The 23,484-nt window shown below is 41.0% G+C and overlaps 1 protein-coding gene across 3 annotated transcripts; it reads right to left on the minus strand.

The window, feature by feature from the left end:
- Window positions 1-1,563: 1,563 nt before the first annotated feature.
- On the minus strand, window positions 1,564-19,759 carry EIF4E3 (eukaryotic translation initiation factor 4E family member 3). Of its 3 annotated transcripts, XM_068408748.1 has the most exons (8): window positions 19,614-19,673; window positions 12,388-12,493; window positions 11,643-11,715; window positions 10,316-10,410; window positions 8,190-8,250; window positions 5,484-5,550; window positions 3,135-3,290; window positions 1,564-2,604 (listed from the first exon to the last, which is right to left on the minus strand). In XM_068408748.1, exons 4-8 carry the CDS (start codon window positions 10,339-10,341, stop codon window positions 2,558-2,560), a joined length of 357 nt encoding a protein of 118 aa, XP_068264849.1. In that variant the 5' UTR covers window positions 10,342-10,410; window positions 11,643-11,715; window positions 12,388-12,493; window positions 19,614-19,673; the 3' UTR covers window positions 1,564-2,557. The 3 variants fall into 3 exon arrangements, with proteins under 3 accessions (XP_068264849.1, XP_068264848.1, XP_068264850.1); XM_068408747.1 differs by lacking the exon at window positions 12,388-12,493 and having other exon boundaries at window positions 19,614-19,759; XM_068408749.1 differs by lacking the exons at window positions 12,388-12,493; window positions 19,614-19,673 and adding an exon at window positions 14,685-15,046.
- Between the last annotated feature and the right edge of the window lie 3,725 nt (window positions 19,760-23,484).

Here is a 23,484-nt window from a genome sequence, read left to right on the forward strand (position 1 = left end):
CCCAGGGCAGACCCTTTATGGCTAGGATGAGGTCTCTCTCAATCTCTATCCAATGTTAGAGCATAAAAACATAATTTTCTTTGATAGGATAAATAAATGTCTTAAATTAGCAAGTTCCAGGGACATCACCGCATCAGGCACTTCTGCCAGCAGATCCAGCTCTGCTGAAGTCAACATCCATGCTCAAAAGAAACCTGGAGGAAAGGCAAGAAGCTCTGGCTTGTTTCCAGAAGTAAAAGTTAGCGATGGGTGAGGTATGCGATTAATTCCCCATTAGTATTCCAGTCACATTTTCTCCCAAAGCATTTCAAGTGAGAAATCTTGCTCATTGAGCCGTTAAAAACATTTTTCTCGAAGTTTTCTACCCCTCGCTCCTCCAAAGCCACTTTTTGACTCTATCACGTGGGCCTGGACGCTGTTCGTACCCATCACACCCACAACGGTCGGGTGGCACTTCACGGGTACCTGAGGTCCCCCTACCCCTTTCCTGGAAGAAGGGGAACCCCACTCATTGCAGATAAAAGTGAGGGTCACAGCAACAAGTTCACTTCACCCTGCAGGGAAAACACCTTCCTACATTCCCTTCTTTCTCAAGGAGGTTGGGTATCTCCGCATGGGAGTCAATGGGTGACCATGTACCTAAAAGAGAAACTACGCTGAGTTTCAACACTGTGTAGTTAAATGTAATTTTTTTTTAAACAGATCTCAGACAATTGGAGGTAATTTAAATGGAGTAATTTTATAATAAGAAATCATTGCAGCATTAGATGTACCTTGGAAAGTCAGAGTGGTAAAAATTAATCTAAGTAAGGCTAGCCAGGATATTTCATATACTGTCACTGCAATCGTGTGAATTGAAAAACATCATATAATTAAACTGGTCACAGTCTCTATGCTTTTTATTTTGAAACTTCATTTAACTGCAGCTCAAAAATACCTTGAATATTAAATGAATACATACAAGAGATACTACTAATAAATTGTAGGCCTCCTTTCCAATTTAACAAAAAAAAAATCCATTTAAAATGTTTTTAATCTATGAACAAAACAGCTTCAGAGAAAGTAAGTTTTACTGAAAAATACACAGGTTTAAAAAAGCAGGTCTGGTAACATTTAATCTCAGAAAGCAATTACACAGAAGCAAGACATTTGGATTTTAGAAAATTTGTTTAATAATGCTCATTAACTGAACAGTTTTAATTCATAAATACAGATAAAGTTGTAAAAAAAAAAGTCACAAATGTGCAATTCTTCATTTTAAATGTATTTTATCTTAATGTCTGCCTCTTAATATATTAAAGATGTGGAAATCAGTGCAACCTGAACAGTCGCCAAACAATGATCTCTTAACAATGAAGTAATGCTCAGCGGAGTGTATGTTCCTCTCTACCTTGCAGCTCCTTCTTGTAAAAGACACTACAGCAATCTTTGGTAGTATATTAAAACAAACCAACACCTCAAATAATTAATATAGATAAATAATTAAAGATTAACATGTTTTGTATTCATATTCAAGCTGCAACAGAAAATCAATTTATTTTCTGTGGTTTTTTTTTTTTAAAAAAAAAAAAAAGGTCACTTAGGAAGTCATGATGGCTTGAAACCCCATACGATGGGATCTCTTCCTTTGCACTGAAGTGAACAGCAATTCTGATACTGACCTTTGTGGGTGCAGGCACAGGCCTAAAATATTCACAGAAGTGTGAGGGACGGATCCAGTTAGTCTAATGCATTAGAAATGATTCATGACACTTTTTCATGAATGCATAGAAAAATATCGTAAGAAAGCATAAAGTATAAAAACATTTTAAAAAAACATCCCCTCTTAAATAAGAGAGGTGCGGAGTTTGCAGGGTTTCCTAGTGAGTGGTCTCTCATTCTAGTCTGAACAAGGGCTCTTCTGAAATCAACACAATTAAAACACATTAACACTGTCCCACAGAGGGTTACACCCAATATCAATGTGTTCTCTTCAGTCGCTCGTTTAGGGAAGAGTTTACTATGTACATTTACGGTATGTGTGCTGTTGTCAGTGCAAAACCAGATTACACTGAATATTAGAATAAATGCAGTGCAATTTCTTTCTCTCTTGGGACAAAACCAGTGAGTAAATCTTAACATGATAGGAATGTTTCAAAATGAAAATTGGAAACACATTTCACCACGCCAGTGGTTCCTCTACACACAGCACATCTCGGAAAAGCAGCGTACCAGCTTCGTGTACATTTGCATGTAACTAAGTACAGTTCAGAAGAAATGAAAGGTTGCTATTTTAATAAAATAGGAACAAATATAATCTGATTGAAAAAAAAAGTGGCCAAAATACCTTTTTAAAGTAACAATGAAGAATTAAAATACCCCAACCAAACACGAAGTGATGAATTGCGTATTTAGCGGTCAAGGCAACGGGTTTTCCTCATTTTCCTGGTTTGAAATGTTAGAAACTCAAAAGGGCCACTGCACGTAGTGCTTCTGCAGGGCTTCCAGCCATCCTTCTCCTTGTCCAGACCACCTCAAAACACCAAATAATGAAGCATGAGCTTGGCACAGACTGCACTTAATGTTTTCCCCGTCGGCCTTCAAAAGCATGATGCTCTCTGTGTGCTAAGGAAGAGGGAAGAAAAAAAGAACATGTAAACTTTGTCAAGGAGTTGAAAAGATTAAAAAAGAGAAGACAACAATGTATAAAGCAGTCAAGGAAGACACAAAATGCCAACGAGTGATCTTTGGGAATACACTATTCTGATAATACATTTATACAGAGTCTAAGATAAGCGATCCCTTAATCCTGATTGTAAATGGTTCCTCTAAATGAATACTTAAATTGAACAGCCTGTAGTCTTGAGAGTTATCAAGAGATTAGTCTCACTCATTTTATGAATCAGGCATATTAAACATGAAACCAAATATATTCCACAATTAAACTAAAAATATCTTACATTTTGGATGGTAGCTCACTTTTACATCGAAGGGACAAAACTATGTATATTTTTGAAGCAATAATTTTAATGCTATGAGAGATGCTACGTTTCCAAATGGTTAATGATGAATCAGATGGTTTATTCCCATGGAAATACCTTACCAGCATCTTGTTTCTCTAATGAAGGTGGACATCAACAGTACAAAATACTTACATTTATAAAAGACTGCTTTAAAAGATGTGTGTGGCAGAAGTTTATGTATCTTTTCTAAAACTTTTGCTTCACTTGCTAAAGAGGCATTCACGTTCCAGACTTGCACAACATCTTCACGGTCACGAACGCTGACGCTAACCCCGATTACTTCATCATCTGCACAGAAGAGGGAGCATCATTAAGGAATACTTTAAAAGTGAGACATGTCTAATTTGGTACTTACTTATTATGAAATAGTGCCCAAAATCTGAACAAACTGAGGAAATGAAAAAGAGCAATCTCTAGCGAGGAGAATACCAATGTTTAAACCAGACAAAATAGTTACCAGAAGGAAACAAAAACCACTGTATTTATAGAAGCTATTGGAAATATTACCTCATAGTGGTTTTGTTAAAGTCCCTTCAGTAAGGCTAGCAATATAAACTACCAAAGGCAATTTACCCACGGTAATGTCTATAAGCAAAAATAGAGTGTGAGGGCGAAACAACTAGAACCCCAGGAACAGTACCTGGTGGAGATCAGACACCAGCTTTTCCAGACTTTGCTCTCTTTTTCCTTTACATTTTGTCAAGGCAGCAGCACAGGGGAAAAAAAAAATAAAAATAAAAATAAAGCCCCAGTCAGGCTGCTGCTGCCAGTGTTGGTAACTCCGGGCTTTGCTGAAGAAGCCCTTTTTGGTGTGAAATTCTCAGGATGCAGCTTCGTGGAGAGCTCAGCCTAAGGCCATGCCTCTGCCTCCAGCAGTGACCCCATGGCACAGCCGCACGGTGAGCTGGGCACCACAAATCCCGAGGAAGGGGCCAGCGACGATAGGGCAAAGGTGGTGTCAAGGGTGTGGGGCCAAGGGGAAGAACTACCTCTGTGGGCAGCAAGATATCATGGATTTTCTTGAACTGACCCTGAGTCCACCCTATCAGCATAGAGGGCAGGAACACTCCCTTCTTGATACCAACTCAATTACGTACATTAAGGATTTTGAAAACCAACTATCAGAAATGCCTCTCGTAGCTCAAGGTCTGGAGGCTTGTGTTCTGTATCTTCCAATTCTGAAAGTCGGGAAGGCCATGAGAGAAACACACTATTTGAGAAACCAGTTTAACAAAACTTTTGCAGAAAAAAAACAAAGCCACCAAGGTGAATATACCAGCAGCAGCCAACTGCAATATGCCTGCTCTACCACACTAGCTAGGTGTAAGAGAAACTGAAAGGTTTTTGCTGAACTGCTCTGAGAACCCAAGAAATGCAATTATTTTCTCTGGAATGCTAAAGCAGTGAAGGAACACTCCTAACGGGAGAGTCCCCATCACTGCAGCAGCCAGTTTAATCAGATATTCATGCTTAGGAGAAGTAAATATGGTCAAAAAATGATGAAGAAGAGTCATGTGAACTGAAAAGCAGTTTAGTAGCCTGCTCGCAGAATGCCTTCCCTCTAGGTCAGTGGATCAGCAGATTCATTATTCACTTCAACCAGAAGCAAGAAACAGTTCTGTAACCGAACCTTAACGAACTAAATGGCCACAGCCCCATACTCGCTTTCTGTGACTAAGCAGCAGCATTTGATGATCTATCCTAAGCCAGCTAGTGCTCACAGTCCCTTCCCGGAGCCCATTTCCAAATGAAATGTGCTAGCCTAGAGAAGATATTTATTCTGAAAGCGACTTTGTTAAATTATTACCTCTGACCGAAATCACATGTGAGCTTCTGGATGATCCATGCTTGTTTTCCAGTAAACCAGCAAGGTATTTTAAGATTATTTATGTAAATTCAATTACATTAAAGATCACTTTGACCTAAGCAGTACTTTTAAGTGATGATGAGAATATCACCTCCGGGTAGAGTGCCCACCTGGGATTCAGGAGAGCCAGGTTTGTGTTATGGCCCTGCTATCAGCTTTTAATGTCACCACAGACAAACCACGCAGTTCCCTCTGCTTCAGATCTGCCCTAGTGCCTTCCTGACGGCTCCTAACCCTGCTAGGAGAACCAGAAGGGATCACGAGGGCTAACAGGGGCATCTATTAATTTATTGCTTCCAACTGTGACGGTACAACCAATCTAGTACAGAAATGTAATTTGGGGTTCCAGAATCCTGGCATGGTAGAACTACTATTACTCATTTAAATGCTGGCTAACCTATAGACATTCATAACTAGAAAACCTGCTGGCTTCCCAGGGATGCAAGCTGTTGATCTCGAGTCTTGTGCTAAGAGAGTCAGAATACCTTGTCCTCTTAATCACAGCAGGTATAAATATGATTTCCAGCCCTGCACCCCATTTTTAGCAGTGTTTCCATGTTCTGCATTCGAACTCAGTGTTTGTCATGCTAGCCTCAATCATTTTTAAAAGTTACCTGCTGCACAACAGTCTGTAAACTGCTCTCCAATAGTTGCCAACAGTAGCTCTTTCCAAACTGCAGCCTAAGGAGGGGAGGAAAAAAAAGTTACATTTGTATTATTATTTTTTAATTTAAAAGTTAGGTTTCCTAGCTCAGTTTTAAGTGCCTTCTCTCTCTGAGGTTGTCTAGACAAAAAAAAGAGTATTTATTGTAAGTACATGCTGTGTTATATAATTAATTTCTTCAATACAGTTGGAGCAAGAATTTAGACCCTGAAAATACACACTATTAACACAGAATTGTTCTAATAAATATTTTAAATATTTAACAATAACTTTACCTTCTCTGTTTCTGTGCCCACGACTCATCCTGAATGCAGTAGCTAATGTAAAGCATGAAAGTAGATTTCTCCCAAGAATTTCCCATGATAAAACACCATAAGGCTCCACTTGTGATCATTTGTTTCTACAGAAAAGAATTACTATCCACTGTAAGAAAAGCACCTGAAAACCCTACTGGTAAATTAAATGGATTTATATTTAAACATCATCTCTGATTTGCCTCGACTATGAAATAAGTCCATCTTTCAACGAATTCAAATGCTCACTAGAGAATTAAAACAGGGGGAAAAGCTATCTGCCACTTTTCTTCAGCTGTTAGACTAATTACACTGTTATTTGCTTTTGACACTTGTTATCACCTAAGCCAAAGCCCATAAAAAACTTGGAACACATTTGGACCAATGCATTCAGTAATATGCTCCAAGATGTGGATTTACAGGGACAGAATATTTTTTTTTATTTATTTAAAAAGAACACATCAACGTGTATTTGTCTGTATCACCATAATGACTTTTTCATATACTAAAGAATGTCTTTTCTGCTATATGAAGTTCGCTTGAGTTTTAGTACTATTAAAAACCCCAACATATCAAATGCACCAGGTTAAAACAAAAAGCAAGCAGCCACGAAGACGACAAACTAATAAACTGCAACAACATTTAAGTGTCATTATTTCGTCAGTCAGTTTTTCATACCACTTGAAAGACTGACATCTTTAGAAAAAAAAATGTTTCCCTCCCTCCACACCCTCAACGAGCGCTGTTATGGCACATCATCTTTTTGAGTTAGGTCTGTACAAGATGCTGCTGCTTTAACCAAGGAGATGTGGTGTGCACATGCGACAAAGCAAGAAGCCAAAAAAAAAAAAGAGAAACAGATATAAAAGTATTATTTATGCTATTCACAGAGGCACTAAAAGCTGACTGCAGTTCCCCTTCAATTAAACCTTTCAGAAGTGACCTGGGACATAGTTTGAGAGATCACAAAGTACCTTCATTTCAAAAAGGGGCCATCACTCAGCCTCTGAAAAACAAGGCCTCTGAGGTCCCTAAATTCAGCAGCCACTAATGCAGGCTCCCAAAACCACTTATCACTTCTGACATCTCCACACCTTGGATTGTAAGAGGAAAAAGAAAATTTCAGTCTTTTGTGATCCCTTGGTACTGCAGGGGAGGAAAGCTGTGATTCACATACGGGGGAAAAAAAAGCCCAGTCAAAAATCAATTAACTTTTGGCTGAAATTTCAAGTGCCATCTTTCAGCATTTAGTGCCTTCTGCAAGGCTGTCACGTTTTTCTGACGCTTCACTTCTCGTGTTTAAAGGCCTGATGCAGAACACACTTACACACACAAACACCATGTGTGAAGAGGTTAAATCTCCTCGCTGCGACACTTCACAGGAAAAGTTGCTCACATGCGTTTGATTAGGGGCAAAGAGAAACCCAGTTGTTTCAGCAGGGCTAGAACAACAGCGTGCCTGAATGGATTTTATCTCTCTTTCATATTTTTAAATTCAAAAAATAGGGGAGAAAAAACGATCAGCAATACAGTTTCACGAGACGCACACAAGGTGATCAGTGGGAGATGGTCCCACTGTTTTCTCCATTACACCCTATAGTCATCAAAAAACTCCTCTGGTCATACACTCGAATTAAAAATAAAATAAATAGGAGACTTTTTCCTGACATCAGAGTGCATTAAGCTGGCTCACAAAACAGTCCAATGAGCACCAGTGCAAGAGGGATCAGGAGAGAATGAGCAAGATCTTCCCCCTTCCAGAGGGAGCAAGCCACGAGACGGGATTAGCTACCAGTGGAAAACGCCTTCATCTGCATTTGGCTACAGAAAGTCACAGCGCGACTCACAACCACACACAGGGGCAAACAAGCAGTGCCAAGCAGAAATAGTCCTACTGAGTTTGACAGAGAGTTTAGGAACATTTCAGTGAAACTCAAAGTTGTGCTGGACTGTGTGCGTGGACTTTCGAAGAGCATTACTGAGGTTCTGGCTATAATTTAGCATGTAATATTATGAGGAAAAGGTTTTTATATTTTTCTTTGCATGCCTCTCAAGCAAACAGTCTTGAGAACAAAGGCAAGTATAAAATGTCTGTGTTTCCAAATGGAAATGGAGCATAACACTGCAGCCTTCGTTTGCTTGGTAACACAGCAACAAGTGTTCTCAAAAGCAAGAGAGAGAGAATTACCTGAGAAGAAACTTTGCTCATTGTCTTAAAATAAAGGTCATAGATGTTAAAATAGTGTTTGGCTGTTGTGTTGGGTGATGTCAGAACTAAAAAGCTTTATAACAGCTTTATGAGATGGTGTTTAAAGAAACCCCCTTACTGAACAATGTCCAAGTAAAAAGCCAATATAACATACCGTACTTTCTTTAGAGACCTTCATTTTCCATATACCTCCTTTGGCATTGCTTTCTTCTTCCCTGGTTATGGGAAACAGATCAGCAACACAAACACTCAAATCCACATCTAGATAAACCTATGTTTGGGGTTTGATTTTCCCACAAAAATCCCATTTGAAAGGCAATTACTAACTCCAGGTAGCATGACTCAAGCTACGACTTCTGACATCAGAGAGAATTCTTTCATTGTTCATATGAAGCATATCTCTCAACACCTAATCCCTTTCCTAAGTCTTGTGTGTTGGAAAATACTTACATTTTCCCTGACTACAGACCATCTTTGAAGTGGCTGCACACTATATGGGAACAAGCCACAAAGCAATTTTACGTTTTACTATGGTAACCTTTTATTTTGGAAAAACTCTGGCATATTTTCACAGAAGCAGCTTATTACTCTCAAGTTTATTCAGTTTAACAAAAGAACATGAGAGCACTTCATTTCAGTTTTGTGACAGCTAGAAATTAATTGCCCTTAGTAAAAGAAAGGCTGAAGCTGCCCAGGGTCAGGGCAGATATAACCATTAAACCGCCTCATAATGACAAAGGTACAACGTACAAACTGTGAGCTTCAAGTTTATTCTGTCACAATTATTTTTATAAGATTTTAAATTAGGGTTCTAGCTTCCTGTTAAAACTCTGTAATAGCAAAATCTAAGGAATAACCTAAAATTCATCTTTGGAGTATCTAAGCCCTGTACGAGACATATAGAGGTTCCCCAGGGTCAATGGTCTCCCATCAATCCAGATAAACACTGGGGAAAGGAGGGGGGAAAGGTTGGAAGGACATCTTCAAAAATCTGCAGTCCTCAATTCTTACTTCAGAATTTGTTTTTTCTCTTAAAAATAACCCCCAATGCTGCAGTTAGCCAGTATACTGTAACTGTAATCTGAGAAAAGCTTCTTGGCTGTAATTACTGAAAAGTTAGCAGGTTACTGATGAGATCAACCTCTTGCAATCCCTCTCCTAAAATACAAAATTAGTTTGACAGTCTTAAAATAGATGTGTCACTTTTAGAAGAGGTCTTTGCATCTCACACCTCTAATAGTCACCAAATCAAAACTAAAAACATAAAAGAAAGAACAAAAAAAAACAAAAAACAAACAAAAAAAAACCAACCCAAAATGTTCTCACTCATCCTTACAAAGATATCAAGACCTGCTACACACAATGGCCCAGTTGATTTATAGAGACATCAACATTTTTTCAAACCCAGTTTAGCTATCCTGACCAGTCACTGTATTTTTACCAAAGTTATGTAGACCTTCAGACGCATTTCACTTGACAAAATTATTTCCTTCTTCAGTAGATTAGGACAGAAACTCCCTGTAGTAAGTCACCACCCAGTCAGACATACTGCGACTAAGTTAAAGAACTCTAATCCAATCACAGTCTATGCAAACGATGCCAAAAAATCAAAACTCATCAGAACATGCTTACGGGATCTAATTAAGAGGTGATGGAACTGCACCAGGACAAAGGTATGCAAAACTCAGTTTCTGAAAGGGAAACTCCAATGATTTATACTTTATTCCATTCCTGTCCTACAATCAAGTGGGAATTTGCTGCAACGAATCACTTCATCATGCCTTAAATTAGTTTTAATCCAAGGTATATGTGCATTTATCTGCACATATTTATATGCGTATTAAGCATACTTTTGCACAGTTGAAGAACAGTTAAGGACCATCAGTCATTTGCATCATTATTACACTAGTTTCAGTGGAAAGACAAATTTGCAAGTTAAAAATAATTCAAATACAAGTAACATATTCTGTGTATTCTTGAATTGAAATTCAGAGTCATATTTTAATTTTTTAACTTCTATTTCATAATTTAATTTCTTTCTTACATTTACATTCAGAAGTAGGCAATTAAATTACAGTCTGTGTTTTTAATAGAGACTTTTTAGTACAAGTCACTTTTAAGCTTAAAAAGATCCTTAGGATATTTCTTGTGTAGGTCTCTTAAGCTCAGGCATTTGCAGGGAACAGAAACAAGAACCTCCTGTCCCATGCCTGCCTCCTTTCACCACCTTGGGTCATTTCATTGCCCGTTCCCAGAATTGTCTAACGATAACGTACATACCAAAGCGGCCGTCTTTCTCCCCGCATTAAATGGTAACTAGATCTCAGAGGCAAATTTGTCACAGGAGGAATGTTGTTGTAGACACTCCAGAAATCCTTAAAAAGAGAAAATACTAGTTGCATTAACACAAGAGAGTAAGGTTAATACAGATTTACTTCCTTGTTCGTTTTCTCTAAAACTATTAACATATCCTGCTCCTAGAGAACTTGTTGAAATTTCACTTTTTTTTTTAGATGCCATTTCTATATAAAGTGGAGGTAGGAAGAAGTGAAGCAGTTGAACTGTGGATTACTTTAGACTCAAACTCCTTAGGAATAGAGAGAAAAAAAATCACCAAAATCAGTGTGATTTTGTATGTGAGAACAAAGCAGTACCTAAAACTTCCCTAGCATATAAAAAAGATATATCAAATATCTACCTTGCTTCACTTAAGACTAGTCTAAACTTCATTATGATTATCTTGAGTTAGAAAAACACCTCCAACAAGAATTCTGTTGAACTCAATGCCTAACTAGCAATCCAGCTACTTTGTCTAGATCACAGTGAAAGGTTTCAATCAGACGCAAAGATCTTGAGATGCACATATTAATACACGAATGGGGGAGAGATTAGAAGATCCAAGTTACCAGGAACCACTGGATTACTTCCCAGAGTTTCTGCTGGTAAAAGTGGAAGCTGTTGTACGTGTTTGGGGTGGATAACAGGCACCCAAAAGCAGTGGTGAGCAACAGGGAGGGATGACTGACAAGATCCCAATCCCCTTTCTTCTTTAGCCGACAGCGGGGAATAACAAAGGATTTGTAAAGACTTCTGTTGCATCAACATGCAGTGATGCAATATTAAGCATTAGTACCACTCATTATTATCTAATACTTCATCATTAGCACAACTTTAGAAACAAAGATCACAAAGATCTCCAATAAAATATGGACAGAAAGAACAAAAAAACCCACAAGCTGTGATTTTTAGTCTTTGTGTAATGATTTTCAGAATTAAAAAAAAAAGTGGGGGGAAAGGCAGGAAAAATATTTAAAATACATCAAGTGTAACAATTCAATGGAGGCACAAGTAGAAACTCAGGAAAGTTTAAGAAGAGCAGGCTTGCCTGATCAAGCCAATATGCCTCCTCCTTTCCCAATTTGGAAAGCCAAATGAAATTCAAACAATGACCAAGCAATACCATACACAACCAATAACACTCACATTTCATACCACAGGTAAGCAAAGCCTTAAGTCCAACTCATCTGTACGAGGAAAAATGAAACTTAAGGTGCGAAGTTACATTAATAACGTGTGGCAACTCCTATAGCAAATCTATACACCTTACCTGAACTGTTTGCACTGTATAGATCTTCTTCAAATTTGATGCACATTCAGCCGCTGTCGTCCCAGGAAGTGACCTTGAAAACAAAGTAGAGATTAATAAAAATATTTATTTTATCAAAGGGTGGAGAAGGGAGAAGGGAGAAGGATGGGGAAAGTGAATCGTATAAGTGTGCAGTTGAAATATTCACACATCAAAGTCACATAATAAACTCCAATTATCAAGAATCATTTGAAGACAGGAATTCAAGTGCTCTCATACTTTTGAATAAATTAAGATTCACCAGGTATTTTGTAAAATATTTTGATTAAACGGATGAATTAGGAGTTTTAAACCAGGAATAACAGTGTTCCTTCTAACGGCCACCCCACACCCTTCTGCTGTCAGGCATCAAAAGAGTTCTGCAGTTTGAGTGTGAAGGGCTATGAGCAAGGCACCGCACGCTCCTATCCCAGACTTCTTTTTAATTGCATTTAACACAACCCAGAACCCTCCCTGAGTGTTTTAAAGGTCTTTTCCAACCTAAATGATTCTATGATTCTGTTTATAACATTCTCCAGTGCATGCAATGTGGGGCAGTATACCCACATCCCCAGACGTCACTGGCTCCTGCCACCATGCTCATAGCACATCATAACACCCATCTTACAACTCCCAGCACACGCCCCCACAGACACAATTTGGAGGGAATGAGGTCAAAATTGCTAAGGTACATTCAATTTATTAGAACTGGAAAGGTTTTTTCCACCTTCAGAAGCTGAAGCAGGATTTCTCAAGAAAAATGAAGATCAATGACAAAGCAACCTCCCATTGCATCTCAGAAGAGAAAACAAAAATGTGTAAAATGACTGAATCTGGAAACAGAAGCAACAGAGCAGATTTAAGGAAACAGCAGAAAAAAAAAACAGTTGTTGCTCAGGTACCTGCTGAAGAAAGGGTAAGGGCAAACCAGATCTCAGTGACCCTCCCATCAGTGTGGCTGTGTGCCCTGATACACCCGATCAGCGTGAAACACACCCAGTAAAACACTAAAGTAAGTCTCAGTTGTTACAGATATAATTCAGGCTCTGGGGCAGAAACTAAATACTCGTGTAAAGGGAGAAATGTAGTATGCAAAACTACTGAAACAGCATCACATCTTCAAAACTTTAATAATAGCTCCAAGGGTTTTTTGAAGGCTCCTATCAAAATAAGTTGCTTTAAAAATACATACAAAACCAGCAGAGAAATCCCCCTCAACTTTTCCAGTATAGAACAGACAAACTGACATCTACTTTACTATTTGCCTGTTAATCACTAGACATAAGAGTACATTGCAATGGTGGAATTGATGAGAAAATTGTGTTACACATGCAAATTTCAAAAATCACTTTAACTAGAGGTTATAAAAACAAACAAACCCCAAGAAATCGCTGTGGTGCGGGTTCTAGTCCTGTGGCTCATGAATTACGAAAACTCCCACGGGAAAACTGATAACTCGAACACAACAACAAACTAAAACTTTTGTCAAAGTTCTCAAAAGGAATTATCACAGTAAGAGGGTTTTTTGGGGTGTGTGGGTTTTTTTTGTTTTCTTTGGTTTTTTTTGCACTCTACATTCAGCATTAAAGAACAAAAAGAGAAATTCACATTATTTAGCAGAAACAGTCAGTCAGATGGCTTTCTGAATGCACAAAAAGATAAAAAAGTAGTAAGTTAAAACAGACAGAAAACTTCGCAGGTGACGTAACTGTCAGTAGGGAGTAGTGGATTTGCAACAAACTACGCCTTGTTTTTAGCTTGTTGCTGACAGAAGCAGCACCTCTCTAATAAGCCTCGTTTCATATATTATAGAACACAAGTAAAACCTGAGATAACTTTGCCTGTTGGTCTCTCACACCACTGTCCAAGAAATTGCTTCTCTTAGGCACTACTTCTGCCAGCTTGCTAACTTAGCAATCACCAATGCACATGGGATTAACTTTGTTGCACAGCGTATAGTATCATCACTCCCTATATTCACACTGATACTGCCACTGAGATGCCGTGATAGGAAGGTCTATTCAAATAGAAGGTTAAAAGCTATTCTCTAATCTGTTCTTTGATAGCCTTCAAAGGTTATCTAGATAATCACGGCAGCCATTTAGCAAATTCAATGCCATTTAAAAGAGCAGCTAAGACAGACAGACAGAATATTCCACTCCGAGGTCAGAAAATGGTTCATTCTGACAGTTGCAAGTAACATTTTCCAGAGAAACTATGTGACCAGCTGGCAGAAAACACCAACCGATGAGCAAATCACCTGTTTTAAAAGTTAAGGTGAGTGACCATTTATTTCTAGTAACCTGCCTGGCAAGTGCTCCATGCCCACAAGATCACACGGCATTATTTCAGCCTTTCACCCAGCTCTGGAAAGTGTCGTTGATTTATAGGTATGAGCAGGAGCACCCAAACTTTGTTAATTAAAAAAAAATTTTTGAAGGGACTGCAAGTGAGAAAATGATGACATGCATCAATTTAAAAGTTCAGGATCATTTGCTGCAGAAATTACACCTGCACAAATTTGGTTTAATGGATGAGTATAAGGCAGAGACAGTATTTTAATCACAGCCAGCCAGATAGAAGGAAACACCTCAGAATTTCCTGCAAAATTACAGATTGCTGACAAATTTGAACCACGGCAATTCTTCAATAGCCACCCATAAACTCAGATCGGCACAAAATACAACTGAGTTGGTTTTGTGCCTTGAAACCCATGAAATTGTGATTTTTTTAATTAACTGAGTACACAGAATAAGTTTAGATTAAGTTAGCAGAAATGGCAGATGACTTCCAAGTGAAGGAATCTGTAGAAATTCCTATTTCTGTAACTCTCCCAACAAACACACCATAGGCTAGGAGTAGTAAGAGGGTTGTGTACTTTGCTGAAAACCTCACTACACATGCTACCACAAAACAGGAACCCTGCAAATACCGACCCTTAAAATGAAGCTATCATAGGATTCCTCCCTTTTGGATAATTTTACTGCTATCAACAATAAAATTAATCCGATATGCCATACTGACCTGTCAATTATTGCCACAGTGAGCAAGTCATTTCCAAGGAACTCAACAGGCCCTGCGAACCCCTACAAGCATACAAACAGGAGGGGACAGGTCCTCCCAGGTGGGTCACAGCACCAGCCAGGCACCGACAGCTCTTCTGGGGCTGGAGATAGTCCGTCTGTCACCACAGCACCCACCAACGCACGTCTGGGTTCCCCGCAGAGGGTCTGCACGTAAAATACTCCAAGTTCTCCTGGCCTACCTGTTCTGTGCCCTGTGATGCCACTTCGCTGCATCTTCAGAATCTTTAAGGGAGAAGTTTTAGTGCAATATCAGGAATAATCGAGTTGCCTAATCAGGCCAGACCCACATCTCACAGTAAACCGCAGGGGCATCAGCTAAAAGTGGAACGTGGAAGCAGGAATAACCTACGCAAACTGCGCTACTCCATTGTTACTCCAGCATGAATAAAGAACAAAGGATACAAAGATAAATTCCATTGTTTTATCCATGCATAAACCTCCAGGTGGTTGTGCTTATGTTAATGTCTGATGCTGAACTGTAGCTCTTCTGTTTCCCTGCAAAGAATTAAGGATAGAAGGTTTTTCATATGTGCTCACACTGGCCTTTGTTTCCCAGTGGGAATCTAATCACGGCTTTAGTGGGAGCTTTAAAAGCTGCCGAGCGCTTTTGAAAATACCCCTGGAAGTACTTAGCCACAACTGCTTTTGGTATAAATAAGCAAAATATTTACTTACAAAGCATAAACTCAAAAACATGCTGTGGCAACTAAATAAATCTGGTAATCCATTCTGAATACAAAGACTGATTTCAAGCCATCAAAGCCTGTCAAAATGCATTTACCGGCTTGAACGTTCTTATAGTATTAACCATCATTTTTCATTGTAAGCCACCCACTCATGAGCTTTCATAGACGAGGCTAGATAAATAAGATTTTGCTATAGGGAAGAAGGGAAATTATTAAGCTTAGTTTCAAATATCTGATGTTTTAAGTTATGAAGATTCACAATTATTATGAAAACGGCTCAGTTATCACAATTTATCTACCGAACTTTATTTATATAGAAGTCATCAGTATAACACAGAGAGAGAAAAATCAGCCCGTAAGAATAATATGTTTATGCAAGAATATTTTCACTTTCCTGGAAGGGACTAATAACATCATTGCATTATATTTGACAATGTTTATAAGCATATTCTTCCCCTCCCACAGATACAGAAGAGGTAAACAATCCTTGCAATAGAAACAAAATTACCTAAAAAGCAGTGTTACAAGTCAAGCAAGAAGACCAGGCAGGCAGGCCATGATCCTGCAACGCAACCCGCACTGCTGCGCACTCAGAAGCAAGAGCATCTTTGGCGAGGTTTATCTAGAAATGAGATTTCAGCACTACGCTTTTGTGTGCTCTGTGCTCAATTTCTGATAGCACTGAGTTGTATAGACGGGCCCTGGTATTTTCCTCGCTGTTGACTGAAAGCGGTCTGTCAGCGACACTGGCAGCTCCGAAGCAGTTAGATCTTCAAAGGAGATCTTTTTGCAAGGACGTGCAACATCTTCATTATTGCATGTGCACACACACATCGGACCAAAAAGTGTTACCACTGACAAAACCTCAGGCTCCTAGCCATGAGGCTGAAAAATCAGACAGCTACTAGTACAAGTACATTCCTTCTGTTATTTTGGTAGGGAAAGGCTTACTTGGTGTAGCATTAAACATAAGATGGCATAGAATACCCAGGCTAAACGACAGTCATGATTTGCAAGGTTTTCCAAGGAGTTTATTTGCATCATGCCCATACATAAATCAAAAAGCACAATCAGCTTCACAGCTTTGTACTTACACAAAGATCACACCCAGATCCACAACCCCAAATCCCATTAAGGGATGGTTTCAAGTGCCTAACATGGCTTATTACCCAGGACATCCCAGCCTTTGATGGTCATCTCACTTGACTTCTCCATTTTGTGCAATCCCTGTGTTGAAAGCACTACACAACATGAATACAGTGACCAGATTTGTAATACTTGTTTTTAATTTGTTATATTCAGTGATGCATATTGACACTTTGCTATAAAAAAAAAAGACTACACAGTGTAGCAAAAAAGCCACCCTTCCATTTCAAAGCCAGATGCCACTATAAGCAGGACCATGCACCTCACCGAGATAAACACAAGTGTGAAGAGCCACCAGCATGAATCAGCTTCCCAAGGTGGCACCAAAGGCATCTGCAAGACTTGCTGAAATTCCCCATGCCCCGTAACATCACTGTGTGCAGAAGTACTATAAATGAGACATGTAGGTATGAACTTGGAAACCTGTAGAATGGGCAAATGAAACAGCAGATCTAAAGCCCTCGTTTCAAAACTTTTAGCACAGGACCTTAAAACATTTTAACAGTTAAAAAGGAAATCTTGTTTCTCTTAAGAGAAAACCACCTTACAGCTTATCTGTTTTCTCCTGTGAAACTGCTGACCTGCAAGCATTTGAAGACCACAGATGGGATCTTATTTGTCAAACTGGTGAATAATATTCTCCCCAACGCTTTCCTCATGCTCACTTTCCTAAAAGATGTACAGGGTAAGATACAAAAGCGCGTTATCAGATGGTTACTATTTCAGACGCACGTACCAAGAAAGGCTTAGCACTTACGGGAAATGCAGATGCCCCGTGACACGTGTGAGATAATGGCAGTGAGCCAGAACCCGGTCACGGGATCCCAGCCTCCACATGCTAAGCCTGTGCCAAGGCATTCACAGAAACAAGTGCCGATGTAGATAAAACAAAGGCATTTACTTCTAAAGCAGGAGATGTATCGAGCGACACTATGATAAAAGCAAGGTCATGAACCCCAAGGGAATCACTTGGTAGCATATCACTAGTTGCTACAGAAAGTACTGTTAGCTGAGGGATATTTATTATAACAGTGTGACTTAATGAAAAGATACATTTTGGAGATGTTAGAACTTACATCATGGATCTCTCTCACAGTAATTTAATAGAAAAAGATAACTACGTATCCATCTCAACATCTGTTTATCCTTAAGCGTCACTTCTTCCTGCTTTCAGTCCAAGTACAGGGTATTATGTAGCAGCAGTCAAAAATCAATACCACCTCATGAGGAAACACCACTGCTCCACACTAGGTGTTACTGAAGTAAGTTACGAAAGTGCCCACAGTTATCTTCCATGGAAAGCCCACCCTACATAAGCCTAAGCAACGATCCCACCATCAAATCTGCATGGGTGGAGCAATAAATGTCACCGCCACTTCTGTGGCACTCTGTAGACACCCACGAACCTCCTCACACGGCAGTAAATTAAGTTCACGGTTGCATCTCTTGTGTGCTTTTTAATGCCTTAAATGGTTTTTAAGTGTATGAAGCATGCTTTGGTTGCTGTCATTCTTGTTCCTTGCCATTATTCTGTCACTGTTGCTGGTAAACTAAACACACAGTTTTGTGTATACAAGGTCACTCACTCACCAGCTGCAGCCAGGGCTCTAGATTATACAAGGTCCCACTTTTTTTTCTTATACATACATTCTTAGTTTTATAAGTTAAGGAACAACAATACTACCTAATTAAATGCACTTATATGAGATCAGAAAGAAGAAAAAAAAAATCAATAGAATAACTAAATTTTAAGAGTCTAAATTACAGGGGAACTAAGCTTAGGGGAAAAAAAAAAATCATGATGCAACTCAGGAACTTGAAATTGATTTTAACTTCCAACGTTGATGATCAAAGATAGACATGCTTATCTCTGCATGGCTTGTGTAAACAAACAGATGTGGATGGTAGCTTGCTTGAACAGCAGTCCAAATGGTGCTTTTTAGAAACAAACAAACAGAGAACACAGCCCAGATCCTGAACCTGACCATAACTACGTCATGAGTTCAAAAGGATTAACCAATTTGTGGGGTTATTTATAAGATTTGATTTGCAGGACCTTAGAATATTTGTGTGCTTCCAACAGTTTCTTGCTATTTCTCTGTCATGAGTTGAAAAGTTGCCAAAAAAAAAAAACCAAACCTCAAAAAAAGAGGAGAATTTTACCAACAGTATGAGGCAGTATGTTCAGTGGCAGAAAGGCTTATAAAGGAGAGAAATTTCCATCTGGAGTGCAGGGAGAGGAGAAATACAACAGAAAATTGAGAAAAGGGAAACGTAGAAGATGAAAAACAAGATGTCATAAAATACACGCTAGAAAAACAATATCAAATTCTGGGTTTAGACCTTCTGTCTCAGGTTTGACTTCGGTCCTGTTTCCCTACGCCCAGCTGTACACCCCACGGGGGTGAGCTCCCTTCGCAGCTGCTCTCCAAGGCCCTTAGAGACCGAGATAAAACTTCAAGCACATGAAACGTACCATGACTAGATGAGCATTGCAGTTAATTAACGAATTTTAACTAATCCTTCAAACAGATCACTTCGGATGTTAAGACCTGATCACCCACAGGAGTCAAACCCGTTAAAAGAGTTATAAAACCCGAGCTGGGCAGGGACACGAGGGACAGCCCAGCGTTGTACAAACACAGCAGCAGCACTAACCTTCAGCTTTCTATTCCTGGGGCTGGCAAGCGTCAGGTCTAAATTTAGAGTTTCAGCCCGTTGCACTACAAAACCGAAAGCGTTTCCGAAACCGATTTCACGACCGACCTCCCCGAAGGCGCCGACGCTCCCCCGCGACGGGCCGAGCCCGCAGCCGGCCGTGGGTGCCCGGGGCCGGCACACCGCCGCTCCTCCCCTCCGCACCCCAACATTACCTGCCCCTGCTCCGGGCCGTTCGGGGAGCGGGACTGATAAAGCGCAGAGGTGCTGCCCACAGACGGGTTTTTTGGGGGTTCCCCCCCCCTTTTTGAGCTCCCCGCCGCGCCCCGCCCGCCTCGCTGCGTCCCGCAGGGCCGTCGCCCACCGCCCCCACTCACTTGTCCAGCCAGAAGGTCCATGGCGAGTGGAGCGGCAGCCCCGCGGGCTCGGCCGCCTGCCCGCCCCGCCGCCCGGCCCGGCCCCGGCCCCCGCCGCCCGCCTCCTGCCGCTCGCCGCCGCGGCGCTCGGGGGGGCTCAGCGCCATCTCCGTGCCCGGGGCGGGCCGGGAGGCGGGGAGGGGCGGGGGAGGCCGGGGACGGGGAGCCGGGCGAGGGGAGGGGCGCTGGAGCGGGGCGGGGGGGAGCGGGGCTCGGCGAGGGGACGGGGGACACATCCGCAGGGACAAGGGGCCACCGGGCCGAGGGAGCGGCGGGAAGGACAGGCGGCCATCTGAGGGCACGGATGGCTCCAGAAAGGGGCCCTGAGCCAGACCCGTCGCTTGTGGGTGCGGGTCCCTGCCCCTCCTGCGGGGCACAGGGAGAGGCAGCATTGATCTGCTTCATCAGACCTTGCCGGGGACCCGCGGCCGTACCCCATGGGACAGTCCCTTCTCTGCACACACACAATGGCACCGCAGAGCTGACGAGGCTCTGGGGCTGCCCTTCTGGCCACAATAACCTCTAGGCTCAGTTTGGCTTGGCAATGCTGACCAGAAAACTAAATCTCTCTAAAAATCCAAGTTTTAGGACACAAACCCCTGACACGTTCACAGAATGAAAGGATGAGTATCGTTCAGTCTGACCATGGATGAAGACAATAACGCAACGATGAACCTTTCCAGACCTGGGAGGGGAGATAAACAGGCTGTAGAGAAGATGAGAAGACAGAGAAATTAATCTACATACTTGGTTTTATAGGGAGATGTTCCTCATAATCCAGCACGGACATGTGCTAAAAACCTCACATTATTTTTATAATAGAATTTTTAAAGTTAAGGTTCTCCCCAGTGGGACTATGCACAATAGTAAAGTTAAACACCCACATAAGCAATAGCAGGATCAAAGACCATGAATCCCATAGATTTCCTTGCAAGCACATTTAGTAGGATGAATAATTTTATATACGCTTCATCCTAAAAGAAAAGTCAATAAAGACACACTCCTTTAAAGAAATAAAAATCTATCAGTAAGAAAGGGCAGAGATCACCCATAAAAAAGCAGTCTGTATGGTGACAATGAAGAAACAAAAAAGTTAATGATTATGTTCTGCAGATGGAAAATGCTAACTGCTAAACCAAATTAAACAAAATCTGGAAAACCAGGTTGCACCATCTCTTGCAATTTAATTTACTCCTCTTTAAATAGAAGGCAACATAATGACCATTTGGGAGAGCCTGGAATCTAAAAATTCATTGGTATGCCCACTCCAAGCCTCTATTTTAACGGCGAGACCACCAAAAGTGTTAATCCTGAAAAAAAACCCCAAAATAAATGGCTGTATCTAGGCACAGATTTTCTCAGAAGAGCTGGAGAAGACAGCAGGAGAGTGCTAATTTCTTACACCCCTAAAGGGCCACATCTTGCCTCCATGTCTACCCTTGACAGCCTCCACACCTAACACATTTTTGTGTCCTCTGCTGAGGTTGCCAGCAAAGTATTAATTTTTGGATATGTGGCAGCATCACTCTGGAAATAAGGCCAAACCCACTAGAGTATATTACAAAAACTAACTAACTTTGAATCCAGCACCCACCTCTGACGGGAACCACACGCATCAGTGAAAACCTCCAGATTCCATTATCAGAGAGCTGCTCATCATTTAAAACATTATAGCTCAGGTTGAAAACAAATTATTCTGTTACAAACAATCTGAGTTGCAAAGAACAATATAGAAGTACAACCCCCACGCCTCCGAGACACGGAGCGAGTACCAGGCAGCAGAGTCTGCATCATTATTCCAAATGAGACATGGAAAGTTTATTTCTTGTTTACATCAGTAAATATCAGGCTTCATAGCAGCACAAGGCACGTTGTGGGAATCTCAACTAACAGTAAATCAATCTCGTTGTGGAGGAAGGGCAAGCACAGGGTGCATGGAATTAGCACATCCTTTGCCTACAGAGATTTCTAAGAAATCGTGACACAGAGGCAAAGAAGAGTCTCCTGAGATGGAGCTCACAAAGAAAAACAATGGTGAGAACAGCTTCCTAATTCTGCTCAGCCACCTCGTGCTGCCAGCACACCTTGAATAATATCAGTTCAGAGATTAAAATTCCTAGGAAGTTATTAGCATTTTCAGAGAGATATTTATAGGGATTTAATTTTAAAAATTATCGTATTGATATTTGCCATATATATCTGGAAGGTTCCTTTTTTAAAGAAACCCTGGAGATGCCACCTCCTGTGCTTTTGTACCTTCTCAAGCAGATTTACCATAAACACACAGCCTTATGGTGCAGTCCTGTGCTGCAGGAGGGCACAAGGTGAGACGAGTTGGTTGAAAGCTCACCACCGCAGAAGGCACGCCTGGCTGCATTCCCCACTCCTTCTCCCCACCACATCCTCCAGAGTTCGCTGGGTAAACAGGTAATTTTCTGCCAAGTTAGTGAACTGAGTCAGGCCATGAAAAGGTCTTATAAAGCAGGACAGTGTGGCCAAGAGCAGGAGTCAGCGGTAGGTGAGCTCAGCTGATTTCAGATGGGTAACAGCTGAAATTCTCCCAGGTAACAGCTGGGGGGGGTGGGGAAAGCAGAGTGGGAAGTACTGGTTCTGCCCCGTTCTGTGTGCTCCTCGCACTGCTTTCCTGCACCCAGTTTCAGGCACCTGAACCTCTTTGCCACAGCAAAGGCCCAAGTTGCTCCCTGCTGGGGCTAATCAGAGCTGAAGCAGGCCCACTATAGCCAGAAGAAACAACGAATGCTTCATAAATCTTTCCATGGTTTTACTTGAGATTTAAATCCCTACTCTAATAATCCTTGCTGATCCCAAAATCTTGACAGCAATAGGTACATTACATGTGCTCGAAACGTTAGTTGCCCGTTCCAGTAACTTTTCCCATAGCTCCCGCAGGGAACCCCTGTGATATAAAGCAACAGCGGTTCAAAGGGGCAGACTGCCTCCTAAAACCATCACGACCATCCTTTCTCCCGCTGACAGTTGTGCACCATCACTGTGGCAAGCGCAACACCTGCGTACGTGAGAAATATTAGGAAAGCGTTAGGCTTATTTTAGCTGTATTCTAATGCGATGTGGCACCTGGAAGGGAGGAAGGGAACAAGCACCATATGAGCAGTCATATTTATTTCCACACTGGAAGCATTCCACAGCTATTTCTGAGGTGATAGGTATGACACCTTAGGAAACATCTAACAGATAACTGGGTTTTGTTTGTTCAGTGCTCCTGACACAAAATGAGCTGCGGGAAATGTTGGGCTAGACCTGTCTCCAGCCGAAGCTCCTCTTTTTCACTCCGAGGCAGAGCTAGTTGGAGAACAAACCTTCATGGACTTGAGGGATGGCTCAGGCACAAGCCGTGGCTGCTGTGCCCAGCTGCTGCCCTGCTGCCTCGCAGGCTGAGCCAACAGCTGTGAAATGTAATTTCTGTACCAAACACTGGTGTCACGATCACTTGCTCTTGAAACACTGCCCAGGACTTCAGAAGCATATTAAGTAACACAAGAGCTGCTTCTGAGAGGTTGCCAGGAAGATAAACTGATCAACCGAGCCGAAGCAGAGGTGAGGATGAAGGGATTTTATATTTGCTTCCAGAGGCTTAAATAAATGTTTTCTAAAACCTAAAACATGTTATTAAAGCGTTGAATCCCAGTGCTTTTGGCAAAAGCTCCCTCATCTAGGAATGATTTCATATCAGCCAAGCTGTTAAGCGGAGGTTGTCATGGAAACAAGTTATATTCAAATTATATGGCCAGAGATATACTGTATTTAGTGAGTTCTTCATTTGCTGCATATTGGGAACATGTCAGAACGAAAT

Source organism: Nyctibius grandis, chromosome 10 (assembly GCF_013368605.1).
Source record: "Nyctibius grandis isolate bNycGra1 chromosome 10, bNycGra1.pri, whole genome shotgun sequence".
In the NCBI taxonomy this organism is placed as follows: domain Eukaryota; kingdom Metazoa; phylum Chordata; class Aves; order Nyctibiiformes; family Nyctibiidae; genus Nyctibius; species Nyctibius grandis.